The following is a 17332-nucleotide window of genomic DNA, read 5'->3' as shown; positions in this document are numbered from 1 at the left end:
CCACCAAGAGCCTTCTTATTTTTCTTTGTTATCTAAAGAAATGGGTTCAACCCCCTTCTCATTAAGTTTACACCTGGGGACCAGAGCAGTGAGCTTGTCAATCACAAGATGCCACAGCCATTCTTCAGCACCAATCATCAGACATCATGGGGGTCCCAAATCATATTTGTTCCCCAATTATTCAGATGTGTGCTTTTGTCTTCCTGATGCACCAGATGGGTGGGTCCCTCGCTTTTGGGAGTAATTCGCTTGATGACATTATGCCAGGCAGGCCCAATCAATCACAGAGAAGTGATTTGAAGTTTTTAATCACCCAACTCGGTCATATCAAGCAGCTCTTCCATGAATTCTGCAAAGTTCCATAAGTATCAGCAGTTTCAGACAGCCGTATGGCTCGCTTGCCCACACCTGGCCCATCTGTAGTCCCAGTTTACTGACTGGCATTCTGAGGCAGATCAAAGAAACGAGGACGGGGAGCTCTGTCAGTCGGCCCGCTGCTGCAAATTTCTGCAGGCTTCCTCTGGCAGCTGCTTGTCACATCTCTGATCTTCTGTCTGCCTGCTGGCTGCAGGGCGGGGTAGAGGTATTTGGGTGGTGGGCGGTAGAAAGGTGAGGCTTGTTAGGAGGGCGGCTTTAGGGCTTTTTCCTTTTGAAAATGGCGTTTTCAAACTAAAACTATCTCTCTCCCCACAAGCATTTTGTCTCTATCAGTTTTAATCCCCCTCCATACAAACACTCCTGAAAACGCTAACAACATGACCAATCACGAACACTGGGCATGCGTGTCCCTGCCTAAAAGAACTGTCGCAGGTTGCTGGGATAATAGCTCATCTCCTACTGCTGGTAAACAAGGCTAACGCTGGTTGTTTCTTGTGGAAGGGGGGGCCATGCGAAGGCTTTTTGACCCAATCAGCAAACAGTGATGATCTGCTCATCCAGACTAAAACGCAGCCCCGGAGTTTTCAAACTCGTCAGCAGCATTTACAAACTTCTCAGTTCAGGCTGCTCTAAATCTCCGGAGTCGTGTGGACGCCCGGCGCGTCCGTAGCAGAGTTGATGCGCTTTCAAATGAAAGTAGTAGTAGTATGGATGTAGCCTTGGGGGGGAGTTTGTCTGTGATTCCATGTGAGTGTAGAGATCGTGACACCTCGTGGAGCTGTCAGCTGAATAGGTTGGGTTTGAGCTTTTCTCAAATATTTGTGCTCCACAAATACGGTGGAGAAGGTCTATTGTTTTTGTCCAACTGTGTCTGGTGTTAATGTCTCTAAATTAGCATCAGTCAGAGGGACATGGATGAGATCATTAGAGAGACCTGCCAAAGGCATGCTGGGTAAAGGACCCCCCTAATTAGGTTTTACACTCTGACTAAACACACATGCAGAGATAATCCAGAAGATTGATTCACTGTTTGTATAATAAAGATGTGCCATGAATCACAATGTAAATCATCGTGGAAAACAGGAGGGAGGAAGAAGAAGAAAGCCTTTTTTTTCTCCCTTCCAGTGAAGTAGTTTTGGGGGAAAAAACTGCTATTGACCATATGAGTAATTGGTCTGTAATGAAAACACAGGGAGGAGGGAAACTAGGAGAGCGAGGGAGGAAACAGGATAGATGAATAATTAGCTTCATAATTACATCCAAGCCCTTAGCGACCCAGAGGAGCCCGGGAGGAGCTCACAAGGATTTTGTCTCTGCTCATCACAGGACAGGACGATGCATCGAGTGGTCCCCAGCGAGCCTTGTCCTGAGCTCAACTGTCCAGAGTCGGAGCAGATCACCTTGAGTGACAGATGCTGTAAAGTCTGCAGAGGTAAGGAGGGAAACATCGACCTATGCTGCTGTGTGACTACACTACCCCAGCTAACATAATTGCAAGGCAAACCAGAAGGACATGTACAGAAATATTCATATCTGTTATCGTTTTCAACAGGCAACCTGTCATTATTTAATGGGCATTTCTTGCATGGCAGCGTTCAAAAAACATATCCAAGAATTTACAACTGTCTCATAGACAGTAAAGCAAAGTTACGAAAAGCATCATCCTTTGTGCACCAAAGGAAAATAATAAAAATATAAATATGAGTAGGAAGTATACAATGCATTCCTTCAATAAAATATGAATAGCAACTTAATAATAATAATAATAATAATAATAATAATAATGATAATACATTTTATTTGTGTAAAGCTTTTCAAGAAAAAGGTCAATCAATTAAATCTTTAAATCCCAAAGACACAAATAATGTGTGATTGGTATGAAATGGGTTAAACATAATCATTAGTTCATACATTCATTATTTTATATTTCCATTAGGATGTTTGTTCTTTTCATGATGATGAATCAGAGATGATTGTTCATTTGCCGTAATATGCCCAGGAAAGGGGCCACAGTAAGGATACTTATGCCACAATAACATAACCTTTCCAAAACCCCCAGTATGCCTCCGTCACTCGTCTCTTCTTCTCTCCTCTGGGTCTCAACCTTTTACTTTTCCATCCCTCCTGCAGGTCATGACTTCTGCTCAGAGGGCCATGGCTGCGTGGAGCACTCAGACTGTGTGAACCTGGAGGCAGGAGACTGCTGTGTTTGTAAGGACGGCTTCCGCCCACTACGAGACGATAATGCCTACTGTGAAGGTAAGGCATGGCTCTGAATAACAAACCCCTGACTTTTGGCTGAAGTTTATTTGCCCTCTAGAGTGGATATGTGGTTGTTTTCTTTCTGTCAATGTGCCTGGGCCGTATGAAAAGGGGTCATAAGGGGATCCTGTCCTTTGCTTTTGGGACATGGTGGTTTCACGTCGGGGTTATTTTTCTTGACAGAGGAAGAATTTACAGTTGTCGGGGGTGATCTGACTGTTTGGTCTGAGCCTGATCTGGTTCAGCTTTGTGAAATGAGCGCACAGCATATAACATATTCTGTGTGTAGCAGTCAGCAAGGCAAGCAAAACCTGAGAACCTGAGAATGTGCAGGTCAGGGAAGTGAATGTCTCTGAGTCAGTGATGCTTAGGGGATCACATTATTTGTGATTTCTTTGGATCTTTTATTATTTCAATGATTTAAAGATTTAATTCTGCAGGTTCTGCCATGGTCTCCTCACAGTCAGTATCATCAGCACAGATGGAGATCTCACAAATGATGTTCCACCTTTCAAAAGTCAGTATTTGCTTGAAAATAGAAGATCAGTCCATCATTGAGCATCAGATACAGGACGGCCTGCAACTATTTAAGGCTTAAGACTGATTATTTGGTGTTATTCTTTGCATTATGCTCTTAGTTATTTAGTGAACAATGTGAAGCTGAGCCCACATAACATTATTATTATTTTTATTTTTATTTAGGAGCAATACTAAAGGAAACTGCACCAGACTTTCTTCACTAAACATTATACATTAGATTGAAAGATGCCACATTACTCTCTGCTGACTTGACACTTGCAAAACTTAATATTACTGCCAAGTTTTTATATTTGGACAGCTATTGTTAGTTTGATGGAATTTTAAATCCTTAGCTGTTAAAGAAATGCAAATGCATACACCTCATGTTGCAAAACATAATGTAGACATTTCGCTGAATAACCATGACAACACTTTGTTGAATTCATTCTTTTATGGCATAATCCTTTTGTGATGGGGGGGCTGTAATCCTCTCATTATTTTCAGAATGCATTTCCAGAGACCAATGTTTCCCTTCTCTGTAAGTTGATTAATTTGCGATATATAAAAACCTGCTGAGGGTCTCAGCGTCTGCATGTATCCAGTGACACTGTGCCGTGGCAGCGATTAAACTCGTACCATCTATCATCAGCCAGGTCGTTCATTACTGATTGCACGCTGGGGTTGGGATGGCTCCAGCCATGTTGCACTTAAAAGTAACACACAATGCAATTGATTATATCAGCGATGCTCTGACAAGGTTTTAGCTGATTGCCTGCTGCATGTCCCACATTAGATGATCGAAAAACATGCTCTGTCTCTTACTGAGCATTTCATGTTGATGGCGGTCGCCCATTTCAAACATTCACTGGTGAAACTGATGGTGCTTCAGCTCAATTTGTCACCACACATACTGGCTGAAGTTTGGCTTAATTTAACCAGATGCATCATTAAAACACGAGTGCAGTGCCCGTTCTAAAGCTGCCGGTTTGGATTGAACTGTTTTCTTGTCCTGTGTTAATGCTCCGGAGCTACTTCCTAATTATTCCTTGTCAGTAGTGAGTCCTCCTCAAACAGCTCTACAATATACTGTCACTTTTAATTGTTTGTGTGCTAGACGTTGGATGCTGAGCTTTTTTATAAACAGTCTATGGCGCAGATAGAAGTTAGAAAACTTTGTGTCCATTCTACCTAGTTTATCTGCAGTGAAGATTTTAAAGTCATAAAATGAACCGGAATTTGCTTTATTGTGTGGTTTATATGTACGTTTATTTATGATTTACTGAAATGGTGTTATTCATTTCATACATTGCATGTCGGCAATATCAGAGGCGTGTTTAACAGCCGACACAATCTTCAGAGCCAAGTTCACAACAAAATTAACAATCTGCTTTTACTTTAAAGACAACTTGCCAAACAGGAAGTTTTGCTGGCATTAGTAGGTAGTCGATGATCTGTAGCATGCAGTGAACATAATGTCATAGCTGTTGTAATGGAAATTTACTTAATAACTTCTTAGTTTATGCTAACAGCAGACATTTCAATATAAACTTTCTGGTGCACCCACTGTCTAGCATGTGTGCCCATTGTCTATTCATGTCTCGCAGAAGTTGATCCTGAGATCACCTGAATTCTATAGTGACCTTATGCTCTACTCTGGTTTAACTGTGTTTGTCCTTTGTTTGAAGAACTCAGCGGACTGACACAACACCCTCACCGTACATGATACTCTTTCCTCTCCAACACATTTAGGATGCAGCCTATCAGTCACACCTTTACAGAAGATACTTTCCAGACACAGAACAATACATTCACACACCCCCCTCTGCGTATTTTGGGGTCAGGAGGTAACCCACACAGAGACACTTAAATATGAGCACAGACACTTCACATTTCATCACGCTTGCAGCCTCCACCTTGCCCGTGTGATCCTTTCTGCAGAAAGCTTTTACGAATACATTTGCAAAGACAACTTGTCTCAGAACCTCGTTTGTTGACCAACATCTGTGGTGTTAATGAGCAAACGTGGCTTCAAAGATATTCAGTTTCTTCTGCTTATGACCTTGATACTTCTGTCCATACACCACCTTCTTGATCTTCCTTTTTCATTGTGGGCACTTGCAGTTTTACAGCATCTGTTTGTGAGTACATGCCTTGGCCTATTTTTTTATCGACACTCCACACACTCCCCATAATATATTTCCTGTCACTTTCAACAAGATGAGGCTAAATAGTCAATGGAGCGGCCGAGCGTTTTTGTAACCGTAATCAAGCTGCTGAATGAAACAGTGGTAGTTCACAACTTCTGTAGAGCTCGCATTACTTTACAGATGGGAGCAGTTGTCCAGATAATGAGGCTTAAGGAATCTGCATGATTAAAGATGCTATCTGTCTTAATTTAATGGGAAGTGATGCTGTGGGCTGTAGTTTGTGATCAAACGGGCATTAACAGTGAATAGCCGTGGTCTCTTTGAAAACATAATTCAGTCACTGGTGGAAAGTGATTAACATTTAATTAAGCTGATGAGACTAAAGTAGAATTCAAATGCACTTGTACACAAGTATTTCTGTGATGCTTTCTACTCGTACTCCACTACATGTCAAATATATAAATATGTATGTAATATGCTCAGATATACGTCTTTTACAAAGAAATTAAAACGGTGAATACACTCGAAATATGGAAATGTACAAAGCCACATATGCTGATGATGTGTCCCTACTCAGCTCCACTTAAATCTCTTCAGTGATAGTAAACTGAATACCTTGGTAATTAAAGTGATATCAAAATGTCTACCTGGGCTCGGGCCACTTGTAATGGGTATTTTTTACTATTATTCTTGTTTTATAATATAGACCAAAAATCTTTTCTTAATTTGCAAAGGAAAAGCTAATTATTAAATAATTATAAAAATTATAATTTGTTGCAGCACTATTAACCATCAATCAATTTGTAATGTAAAAAATGTCAAATGTGTTGCTGAAACGACAACCTTATAAAGTAGTTGTGTGTTTATCGTAACACACTGCTCCCAAGTGGCCTAGAGAAAAAAATCTTTTTGTAACTGTGTACACAAGTTGAATGCTTCTCCTCGAATGTTTTTAGTTTATTTTGACCCCAGTTTCTTGAGAGTGGGAAGAAAACAAATCAAATTCTTTGGCAACAGCTTTAAACACCCATTTAATTCAAGTGTAGACTCTTAATTGGTCTTGAGTCAAGGCTACATTTCTGTTCCACTCACGCGTTAAGATTTTAAAACAAACCAGAAAAAATATCCTTGTCTTTTCTTTGCAGCTCGGTAGATTTTAGTTTCATTTTTATTGCTGGTGTAATATCCAAGCTGCCCCAAAGCTTCCATCAGTTCATTGTTGTAGAAATCAGGATAGAGCTGACCATCCCATCGCTAGTGAGAGAATAAGTACAAGGTGACAGACTTTGGCTTCCAATATCAACACTTCAGCCCCAGAATATTCCTCTCAAGAGCAACCTGACTCGCTATGAAATTGGATGGCAGTGTTTGTGGTAAGTGTTTGCATCAGAGACGACAGAGAGAAACCTGAAATTGACTCAATTTGCTGATGGAGTTCTCTCAAAAGCAATTGATTTTCTGTGTGTCTCTGTAACTCACTTACTATATATATATATATATATGATTGTGTGTGTGTGTGTGTGTGTGTGTGTGTGTGTCCTGTGTGGGAAATGAAAGAACACTGTAGCCAAAACACTGAGGATCCCGCGGATGGGTGAGGGAATGTTTGTGTTCATGTGATAGGTAAACTATTTTACGGCTGCAAGGAGATGAACGGAGGGAGATATGAGGGAAATCGTCCGCTTTCAATTCTAGATGAGTTTCAACGCAGGCGGTGCGTGTGAGAGGAGATGAGACATCCAACTTACAGGAAAGGTTGTGTATTGAACACAGCAGGGAGATGATAAAAAGACACCGGCACACACCCAAACATTTGTTTTTTTAATGTTTCACTTTCACCCACATTTCCTTGTGGGTCTTGTCAAACGTAAAGACAAACATCACACAAAGCGGAGACGGATACTAGCTCTTTAAAACATTCCTAGGTCAGAGATGGGCTCAAAATAGCCGATGAGATCACTTCTGTGTAAATTTTTCATAGAAGCAGCAGTAGGGAAAACTCAGGGGGATACTAGCCCTGTCTTTGTGTAAGTCTGTGTGTGCGTGCAGGTGCATATCTGTGTATGTGGGTGCTTGAGTTCTCAGAGAACCACTTCTATCCCTCCATCCTCTCCTCACAGTGCCGTCAGGCTGAAGGCCTAGTTTGCAACATGCATGCATGTGTTTAGGGCAGAATTAGACAGAGGGGCGAGCAGTGGAGAAGTGACAGACTGTGTGATTGTCTCTAAATTGAACAATCAGTATAGTTCAACGTGTTGAGATAATACCATTATTCATCGCAGCATTGGAGAGGACTGCAGGCAGGAAGACATCTCCCATTGTTGTCTGGCTTTTTGAAATGCCCTACTTTAGAAATTGCTCAAAAAGACGGACTGTTGTGGTGTTTTTTTGTTTTTTTTGTCTTGTGCTTGTGGGAAATGTGAAATACAAAATGATACTCTGGAAAATAGAGGAAATAGAAGGAGACAAAGGAGCCAACAGGATTTTACATTTATGTAAAGTATATCCTAGAAAGTGTTATTTTACTAACTCATTTTATTTATCAGGGACATTATTAAATTGATTATGGTTCATGTGTACAATAATCAGGCAAATGCATACATAGATAGTGATTAATTGTTAGATTACAATCTTTGAGCCCATCAGCTTTAATCTGATGACAAATTAACCTTTGAGGGCAACGGACAATATTTTGGTGCTTTTGGTGTAGACAGATATCTGTGTCAAAGTTCTGTCTTTCGTTCCCATTAGACTGTTTACAGTCAGAGTCAAATGCTTTTCCACTCAAAACACAAACAGTGATGCTTTTTGTAGGGTTTAAGATCCGGACATAATTTTTAACAAATCTATATTAACAGCTATTTGAATGCAGATAAATCAAAAAGCTGATAGCTGATTCATTTCGGTCAATGTGTTCCGCCTCTTTTGCTCTCCACACGGACCGTTTAACAGCAGGCAACCAAAGCCTGCTCAAACGTGATTGGTCAAACTGGAAACAGCAACCAGAAGGCTTCCAGCCCCATAATCTTGTCTCTCGCCTACAGATCCTCCACATTTACAAACAGAATCTGTTAACAGAGATTAGTAGTTATGTAACAACGTAAATATGAAAGGGTTGGTTCCCCCAAATTGTAGTAATCATTTTCACACTTACATCATCTGGTATTTAGCCAAGCTGGCAGTTGTGGTTTGTTTGTTTGTTTTTATTGTTGCCCAACAAACTTTACAGATAACTTTGGTGTGAGAAGTAGCATTGACCACTGCCACACCACTGACTGCCACATGTTGTGTAGTTTTACCAAGTATGTCACTCATGACAGAGACATGATAGAGTAGAAACATGTGGAATACTTTCGCCAATCAGCACAGCCATCTAGTCGGAAATCATTCTGTTGGTTTGTGAATGAAGCGTGGATTCACATTATTCACATGTTATAAGTGAAATGTCATAAAAGATTACATAGAAAAGACATCATGCTTTTCATCAGATTGCCCAACATTATTAATATAAAAGTATTTTATACCGGTTTTAGGGAGGGGATGTTTTTGTCCCGAAGGTGCTGAGACACTAAACAAAATGTTGGTATTACGTAAACGGTGTAGTTATTTGAAGGGTTAAAATCCTGAAAATTAATGAATATATGTTTTATGAGTAGGACTGATGGTGGTTTAAAAAAAATAAAGCCATTGAAAGTAAAAAAATTATATTAATATTTAGTGTTTTTATGAGGTTTATTGTGGGGATGTTTTGTGTCTTGAAGGTGCGGAGAGGACGTTTTTTAAAGGAGCCCTAAGGGTTAATGATGTTACTCTTTGCAAATTGTTCAAAAACATATTGTTTCCATTTAGAAAAGTCTAAGTGATCTCCTTAAACAAGCGGGCAGTTAACCTTTTAGTGAACATGAAGTGGATTCAGCTGCTTATTATTACACATTTGATTTGCTGTAGTTATTGTTTACAGCAGCAGGACGGTGTATATGGGGCCCACTTAATATAAACTACAGTGGCCGTGTTTATCATAATGAAAGAATATGTCACCTTGTGCAACGATGTGGTTCACTGATGTGTTTTTAATAGGTGTTGGGCAAACAATGGAGCTCTGTGTTTTAGAGGAAATTGTGATATGAGGCTTGTTAGAAGATAATAAGACAAATATTGAATATCACCAGACTTAAAGTATTAAAAATAATCCCCCAGCAATGCCTCTTTCCAGAGTGGTGTATGTTTAAGTATTTATGTTATAGGGGTGAACCAGCTTGTACTTGCAGAATGCAGCATAAATGAAAGAATATCAAAACACTCATTTGTGTGTCCAGTAACCAGATTTTTTACTTAACGTCACATAAACTACACTTGAGATAATTCATGTAGATCTGATAATGTCCACATATGTCATATAACTGAATAATATACTCAAGGCTGTTTGAACACAGAATGGGGTTTCATCACCTGTAAGGCATGACTGAGTGTGTGAGCCACTGCGATTGCCACCGCCGTCTTTTGAATGTCAAAAGGTAGCAGCAGGCTAATTGGCAGTGACTGAAGAGCACGGCCTGCTCCCAAACCCAATCACTGTCGGGATGAGCCCCGCGCCCCTGGGCTCCCCACCTGCTAGTTTCCTGACCCTCTCACACACACGGGCAAACATGTGCACACCCTGGCTGGCCGTGTGTTTGTTTACACACACCTCACCTCTGTGACCACACTGAAATGTCACCCAAAACAGACAATGCCCTCATCATCCAGACGGTCCCCTCCAGTGCAAATAGCACTATCTGCTCGCCGCTCGACCAATATCCTTCAAATGACACGTGGGTCTGCTCTCTGCTCCATCTTTTCCAGATGGGATCACACCTAATTCATCCACTGCTTTGTGCTCAAGTGGAGTTTTTCCCCGTGCGGCTGTGCTAAAACCTCTACTTCACTATGTTTCAGTGCAGTAACGCACTGTTTAGTTACTGATTCATTTGCAGATTCAATTTTTACATTTACAAAAACATGCCCTTGTAATCTTATTTAAAACATCTTGTAAAATGTGATGCATGGTTTTACATTAAACTACCCCAAGTATTTAAGATTAGCTCCACTTTAACCAGCTGCTACATTAACATTATGCATATTGATAATGATTCACAGCAATTCAATGACATTTTCATTTGCTACTGGATTAAAATAAGATATCCTGCTGGATTTAGCCGTTTTTCATGGTTATTCTGCAAGATTTCAAATTATATGATGAGCATCATCATCATCACCATAAAAATATCGACATAATGACCATTTTACCCGCAGCGGTCGCCATCTTGATTTGCTTTGTCTGTTCGTAAAGCATTCTGGAATTTCCATCTGCCCCTTGGTTTTTAGGGGGGTCCTGAATCCACTATGTTGTTTGAAGGGCTAGATGGCCACTACCCCTACATCACATAGAGAAATGGAACAACACCACCCCTTCACAGCCACGCTCAAAACGAAGGGGTCGGGCAAAGTGGTGGGGCTAAGGGGTGAACAACAACAATGGAAGAGAGAAACAATATATGTTGCAACACAACTCAGCCTTTTATACAGCTCTGATAGACGCTTTGCTCCTTGTAACTTATTGTTTAGACCTCTGGTCTGCGGGCGACGGTCGGTCACAGACTGACGAGTGATGGATGATGATGCTCCATCGATTTACGCGTGGTGTAAAAATCTTCCCCAGATTAATGACACCGGTGATGGAGAGCAAAACCCCCATTCACGCTTACTGCATAGAAACACGACCGTTTTGTCCCTATATGACGCACTGTGCTTCATTTAACTCCTGACAAATCATGGTGTCAAGTGCCGGGTTAATGTTACATATATGTAGAAACACACACACACACACACACACACACACACACACACACACACACACACACACACACACACACACACACACACACACACACACACACACACACACACACACACTTGAGGCCTGATAGATGTTTGCATGAAATGATAAGTTAATGGTGTTTAACTAGATGAAACTTTATCTTTATCCACATTTGGAAACTGTCTGATTGTGCGTTGAATTGACAGGAAGAAGAAAACTAACACACATTCTCACATGTTGTAACTCCACCAGCAGATGCACAGACAGAACAAGCACACTCCTCCTCCTCCACCTTTTAGTTGTTTGATGTTCAAGTTGTACGTCAGGAGGCAGGTTCACAGTGACTGAACACAATGTGAGAGTCAGGTGTTTAGACAATGAATCTCGGAATTTAAATTTTCACTCGCTAATGGGATCCTTTCCATTCCGTCATGTTAATTGGCTCTTGCTCCTGCCCAAGTTGTCAGTGACGTTATTGCATGTTTGAGCCGGTTTATTTAGGAATGAACGTTCTAATTTATTTAAATGAAAATACACAAAAAAAGAAGAGAAGATTCAAGATTAACTTTGTGGTTCATGTTCAGGTAATGTCTCTGAAAGTAAAACTATGAGCCGCTCTGTTTTACTTCCAAAAAATCCATTTTGTCTTGAGTTTTTTCCTCACTGTGAATTTTCTGTAAGAATATTTAGAGTAATGCAGCTTGTTACAGTGTCTTTACCTGACACACCCAATAATACAATACGTTCTAACAGCCCTTAATACTCAGGCTTTAGCACGTAGAAGAAAAAGAAAGTCTAAACCTGAGCTGTGAACAAAAGAAGCAGTTTGAAGACATCACTTTTAGTAAATTCAGTGAATAATCAACTAATGTAGAAACTTATCAGTGGATTAAATGATTTGTTGGAACCCTAATTAATTATTTTTGAATGATCTGAAACAGAGAAATTGCAATAAATATAAAATAAATAATTCACTGCTGGGAGAATGGCCTTCTAATAAGATGTGTGTATCTATGAAGCAGATAGGTGAAAAAGGACTGTGGGATTCCCCTTTCCCCAAAACATGAACCAAAACAACACCCAGAATCCACAGGGCTCTCAGGACTCTCTCCTATTGGATGTTTGACCTGAGTTTCAGGTATGTTTGCAATTAATTGCAGCAGAGCTGGGGTCCACACACCGCTTGTGGGAGTAAGAAGTCATCAACATCTGCTTGTTAAAGCAAACGGTTTTAGTTGCAATGGTTTTAATGTCCATTGTTCCCGAGTGGAAAAGGGAACGCGTGAGTTATCATGGGTTTCTAGTAAAATATTCCAATCGGCAGCGGCTAACAGCAGCTAATAACCCCACATATGGAGAAAGCTCTGCCCTGAAAAGTCTTGAAAACCTACGAGTTTGTCGTCTCCATTTCAACGAACAGAACAGAAAATGCAGCCGAGTCAGTTTGCTATTTTGCTGGGAGTAATATTAGAAGCTTGATACTACACCTCAACAAAATAATTATTTTCCACCAGCTACATCTCAATATTTGATCTTGTGACACAGCCATGAACCAATAGCGTCCTCTGACACCTGGCTCCACCCATGAGGGACCAAGGCTATCGTAGTGGAGATTATTTGCTGAGTGGGTTAGATGCTGTTCGGCCGGCGGGGATGGGCTCTTTGTCTCTCCGCTCTTCCCTCAGATTGTTTTATATCCGGCCACGAGGGAACCGGCTACTGAGGGATATCAGGCAACATTTTTGGCAAGCCTCGTCCCTCTGCCATTTACTTAAAACCATCTGCTTGAGTAAGTGAGCTGGTAAGGGGAAGGGATGGATAGAGGAGAGGGAGATAGAGGGAAAGAGAGATAAAGTGGAAGGCCTCTGGTGGAATGGCACACATTTGGGTGTCTTTGTGGGCCGTCCAATGGCAATGACGGTGTTATCTCCGTACTGCCAGACCTTGGTGTACTGCTGTATGAACCACAGATAGTGAGGCCATTGCCCATTCGAAACTATATGCTATACAAGCAGGGAGGGATACGCTGTAATTCTCTCTATTAACATGCTGTACATATAGTTGTGAAATGAACAATAATGGGAATAGTTTTCTTTTTGTTAGAACAGTTATACGACACTCGGGCCTAACGTGTGTAGTATTGCTGTGTATTTGAATGCATAGATATTTATACTCAGGGCACAGAGACAGACACATTCAGAGTAAACAGTAGTGCTCTGGAGGGAACCACAGTCCTGATGCCTCTTCTGGGTTAGCTGCTGTTCCACTAGCTTCTGCAACACAAGTTAAAATGTGAAAATGTGAAACATATTCCTGGGGTTTTCTGTCCGTACTCTAAGATAAATTAGGATTTCAACCTTTTGTGATTTTTAGCTATAATAGTGGCATGACTGCAGACATGACAGTTGGTTTACCACTTCAGTTCAGACTGAAATATTCAAATATCCCTAACAACAGGTTGCCATCATGAGCCCCAGAGGATGAATCCTGCTGTCACACTCAATGAACACAGAGAGGAAACCTAAAGCAGGTGTTGCAAACCTATAAGTTAATAAAAGAACAGAAAGAGGCTGACAGGGACGTGATGCAGGCAAATGTCTAAAATGTCATACACAAAAGTCCGTCAGGATCAGGCAATTAAAAACAGGCAAGGTGTGGGCTATGCAGAATCTGAAAACTAAAAACTGGTTAATACACGAAGTGGCAACATGAGGGAAGATGTGAGAGCATGTTTACATGGGGGTAGCAAAGACTATCTGGCAACTAAGGAAGGGCAAGTGTATAAACAGGGTACTGGAGGGAGACACAGGGGCAGAACCATACACTGTATATAAAGATGGATCATCTTGTGCCGATGGCGTCCTTTGGATTCTGTATGCTAGCGATCAGGGGATGGAGCTGCGGCATCAAGGTCTCGCCTATACACACACACGACCAATCACGAGCCTCACCTGTCAATCATGACAGTTACTCCCGTTTTTATGCATCAAATAACCAATTCAAACCAAAAATACCAGAACAATTTGCACTTGAACAAATGGGATAAAAAACGACCTAAAATGACAGAAATCATCTTCAAGAAAAACCTATTTGATATTCATCATTTAGTTTTGTCCATGACCCATCCACTAACACTGAGTAGACAGGAAATGGACGGGAAGGATACGGGTAGTGATATGACCAAAACAAAACAGGAAGTCCAATCACGGAAATTTTAAGAGGAACCAGATCATGACTCTGACTTCTATGGCTGTTTTTATATAACCCTTTTCTAGTCTTGATGACCTCTCAAAGCACTTTACAGTAAAGTTTATTGCCATCCACCCATTCACACACATTAGTACAGTGCATCTATGGGCAGCACTTTTTCCTATGAGGAGCAAGTCAGTGTTCAGTATCTTGCCCAAGGACACTTCGGCATGCAGATAGGGAAGACTGGGATAGAACCGCCAACTTTTTGGTACGGGGTTCTTAAATGTTAAATGTTATGATATGTTAAAATATCTAAACCAGGGAGTTCTGATTTTATAAAACTTTCTAAATACTACATTATTTCTATCCTGCTGGGATTGTTGCCTTACAGTAGGAACTAAAAACTCTAAAAAGATTCCCACTCTCCATGACTATGACAGAGTTATTACTCAGGCAGGAATGTATAAAGTTGCAAAAAAAGAGAAGGACAAAATCCATATTCTATTCATTTAACGCGTCGCAACAACTGCCTGAGCACTTCGGCGATAAAAGCCGCCGCTGACGTTTGGCCGGCCTTCTTCGCTTGATGCGTCACGAGTGTCCGTGTGACAGGCCAATCAAGAAAATGGAGTGCGTTAATGGAGATGGAGATTGTGCCCCCCCCCCCCATACATACACACACATGTGCGTGCGCTGCCCCTCATCATCTCACCTCCTAACATATTGTTTTAGCAAACGTAACTGCTGTCAGCAAGGGCGGGATGGATGGTGTCTTACAGTTAATAGGCTCTAAATCATAGCGGCGTGCAGGGACGGCCAATCAGCTGTCACCTAAGACCTCTGCTCAAGGTTACCATTGTGACTGTGGACGGACTGAATTTTCTCGCTCTTGTGCTTTCTGTCTTGCAGTGACAGTTAATACCTTCTGCTGCTTTCTCTTCACTTCTGTTCCTCTGCCATCTCAATCTCTTTCTCCTGTTAGACTGTTCACACGCACACAAACACTTCCAACTGAATCTCCCTCTTTCTGCATCTTTCTGTTTAATCCTCCACTTTACCTGCCCCTTTTCTGTCCACCTCCTTCTGTCCTCCCTTTGGGTCTCTCCTGCTTCATTCACCCTCTCCCCAACCGCCACATCTCCCCTTTTCTGTCTCCCACTGCAGTACAGCTCGTTGTGACTCTATCTCTGTTCATAATCCACTGCCTCTCTTTACCTGTGCTGCTATCTGCCCTTCTATTTACTTCACAATTTCTCTGTTTTGCTCTCTCCCTCTCAAAGCCAGTCACCGGTTTTAATTAGGCTCCATTCATTTGCTGAAGGACACAAGCACTTTCATAGCTGGCCAGCGATTGTCTCCCCGCTTCATTTATCCGTGAAGCCTCTGAATAGATGGAGGCAGCAAGTATTGATGAAAGCGTGAAAGGAGGAAGACCAAGGAAATGTGAATGCCACAGTTGTAGGCAGGTGCTAAGCTCTTAGTGTGCAGGGTGGTGGGCGGCGCTCTACCCAAGGACATGCAAGCTGAGTGAATGCCAATGCAGATCTATTGAAATTCAATATCAAGTGCTCTTCGCAAAGGCATCTGGCACGGAACATATTCGGGGTGAATGTCCTCTTGTGCTCTCACAGGAACTGAATACAGTGAATGAATAATAAATTGATAACGCCATGGACTGTGTAGCTTGTCTTTCAGAAAGTGCTGATATTTAACCTGTGCTATCACTGGGAACAAGGAGCACAAAAACACGGCCGAGTTTGTTCGGCTCGACTTGGATTTACATCGAGTTGCATTCGGTTGCATCACATTATCAAGATTATTTTGTTTACCCTAGCAGTGTTGTGCATCTTGTGTCTGATGGTTTGGCATGCAGTTAGACCCCAGGAATAGCTGTTGCTAGGGCAACAACTTAATATGGATCCAAATATGGAATCATGAGAGTGAGAAGGAAAAACAAAAGACAGTCTAATAAATGATTTTCTTAAAGCTGCACTAAGCAAGCTTTAATTACTACGGGACAGGAAGCCTCTAAAACAAACACACAAACACAGCCTTAATATTCTGTTTATTCATCATGTTGCACGTTTCACATTTCAGATGAAATCAAAGCTTTGGATTCAGAACTGGGAAGTCATAGTCCCGCCCTTATTGCTGATGCCCAGCAAAAGTTAGATGGAATGAGAAAGTTTGAATGCCCTTGTTTACCATTAGCTTTTCAGTTGAGTTGAAGTGTGATACTCAAGCGTTGAATGTCTCGTCGCTTGTTCCTCGACGTAATGCAATGGATCCTGAGATATGTTGTGCCGGGAAGGATCCACCTGTTTGAGCTTTTGTGTTTTAGGGATAGAAGGAATCATTTTTCAGCTGCATTTGAAGGAGCCTTTGAAATGCGACAGCCTACTCGTACTGCTGTGACGCAATCGGTCTTCAAATGCAGCCTCCGAAGGAAGCAGCCCCTGAATTGAGACACAGCTATGGACAAATACATAAACTTTAGGCTTCACAACAAAAGAAATGTCACGTAAAGTAAATACATCAGTAAAACCAATTGATGATAAATATTACCTTGGATGGTTGTAGGATCCACCATAATGTAGGATGGTTAGACTCAGCCTTTAAAGTATGTGCTAAGTAAGTGGATAAGCTGAAGAGCTGGTTCTTAATTCTAATGGCAGTGTCAGTGTCTATTGTGACTCTGCAGACCCACGCTGGTGTTTCCAGTCATTCTGGTGGATTAGACCTGTACATGGGTTGACGTGGGAAGGCTGGGACTAATGTGTCACTACTGAATGTACAAATTAGAATGATAACACAAGATAAACTTTATTTATCTATCACAAGGAAATTGAGGAATAAAACACTGGAACATGCCACTTGGCCGAAAAGGACTCAAGCTGTTTGTCACCTGTGAAGGCTTATGTAAAACCCTTTATTTAAGCAGGAAATATCATTAAATCAGGATCTTGTTTGCACGAGA

At 41.3% G+C, this 17332-nt stretch overlaps 1 protein-coding gene across 2 annotated transcripts in view; it reads left to right on the top strand.

Annotated features, from left to right (window-relative positions):
• Positions 1-17332, top strand: part of nell2a (neural EGFL like 2a) — an 87032-nt gene that overhangs the window by 26339 nt on the left and 43361 nt on the right. For both annotated transcript variants that reach the window (XM_034587694.1, XM_034587695.1), the window contains exons 11-12: positions 1705-1810; positions 2509-2637. In XM_034587694.1, the coding sequence (XP_034443585.1) occupies positions 1705-1810; positions 2509-2637 (235 nt within the window). The remainder of the gene's footprint in view (positions 1-1704; positions 1811-2508; positions 2638-17332) is intronic.

The sequence above is a fragment of the Hippoglossus hippoglossus genome, chromosome 6 (assembly GCF_009819705.1).
Source record: "Hippoglossus hippoglossus isolate fHipHip1 chromosome 6, fHipHip1.pri, whole genome shotgun sequence".
Taxonomy (NCBI): domain Eukaryota; kingdom Metazoa; phylum Chordata; class Actinopteri; order Pleuronectiformes; family Pleuronectidae; genus Hippoglossus; species Hippoglossus hippoglossus.
Note: the sequence above shows the minus strand (reverse complement) of the source record. Positions and strands in the feature narration are given on the sequence as shown.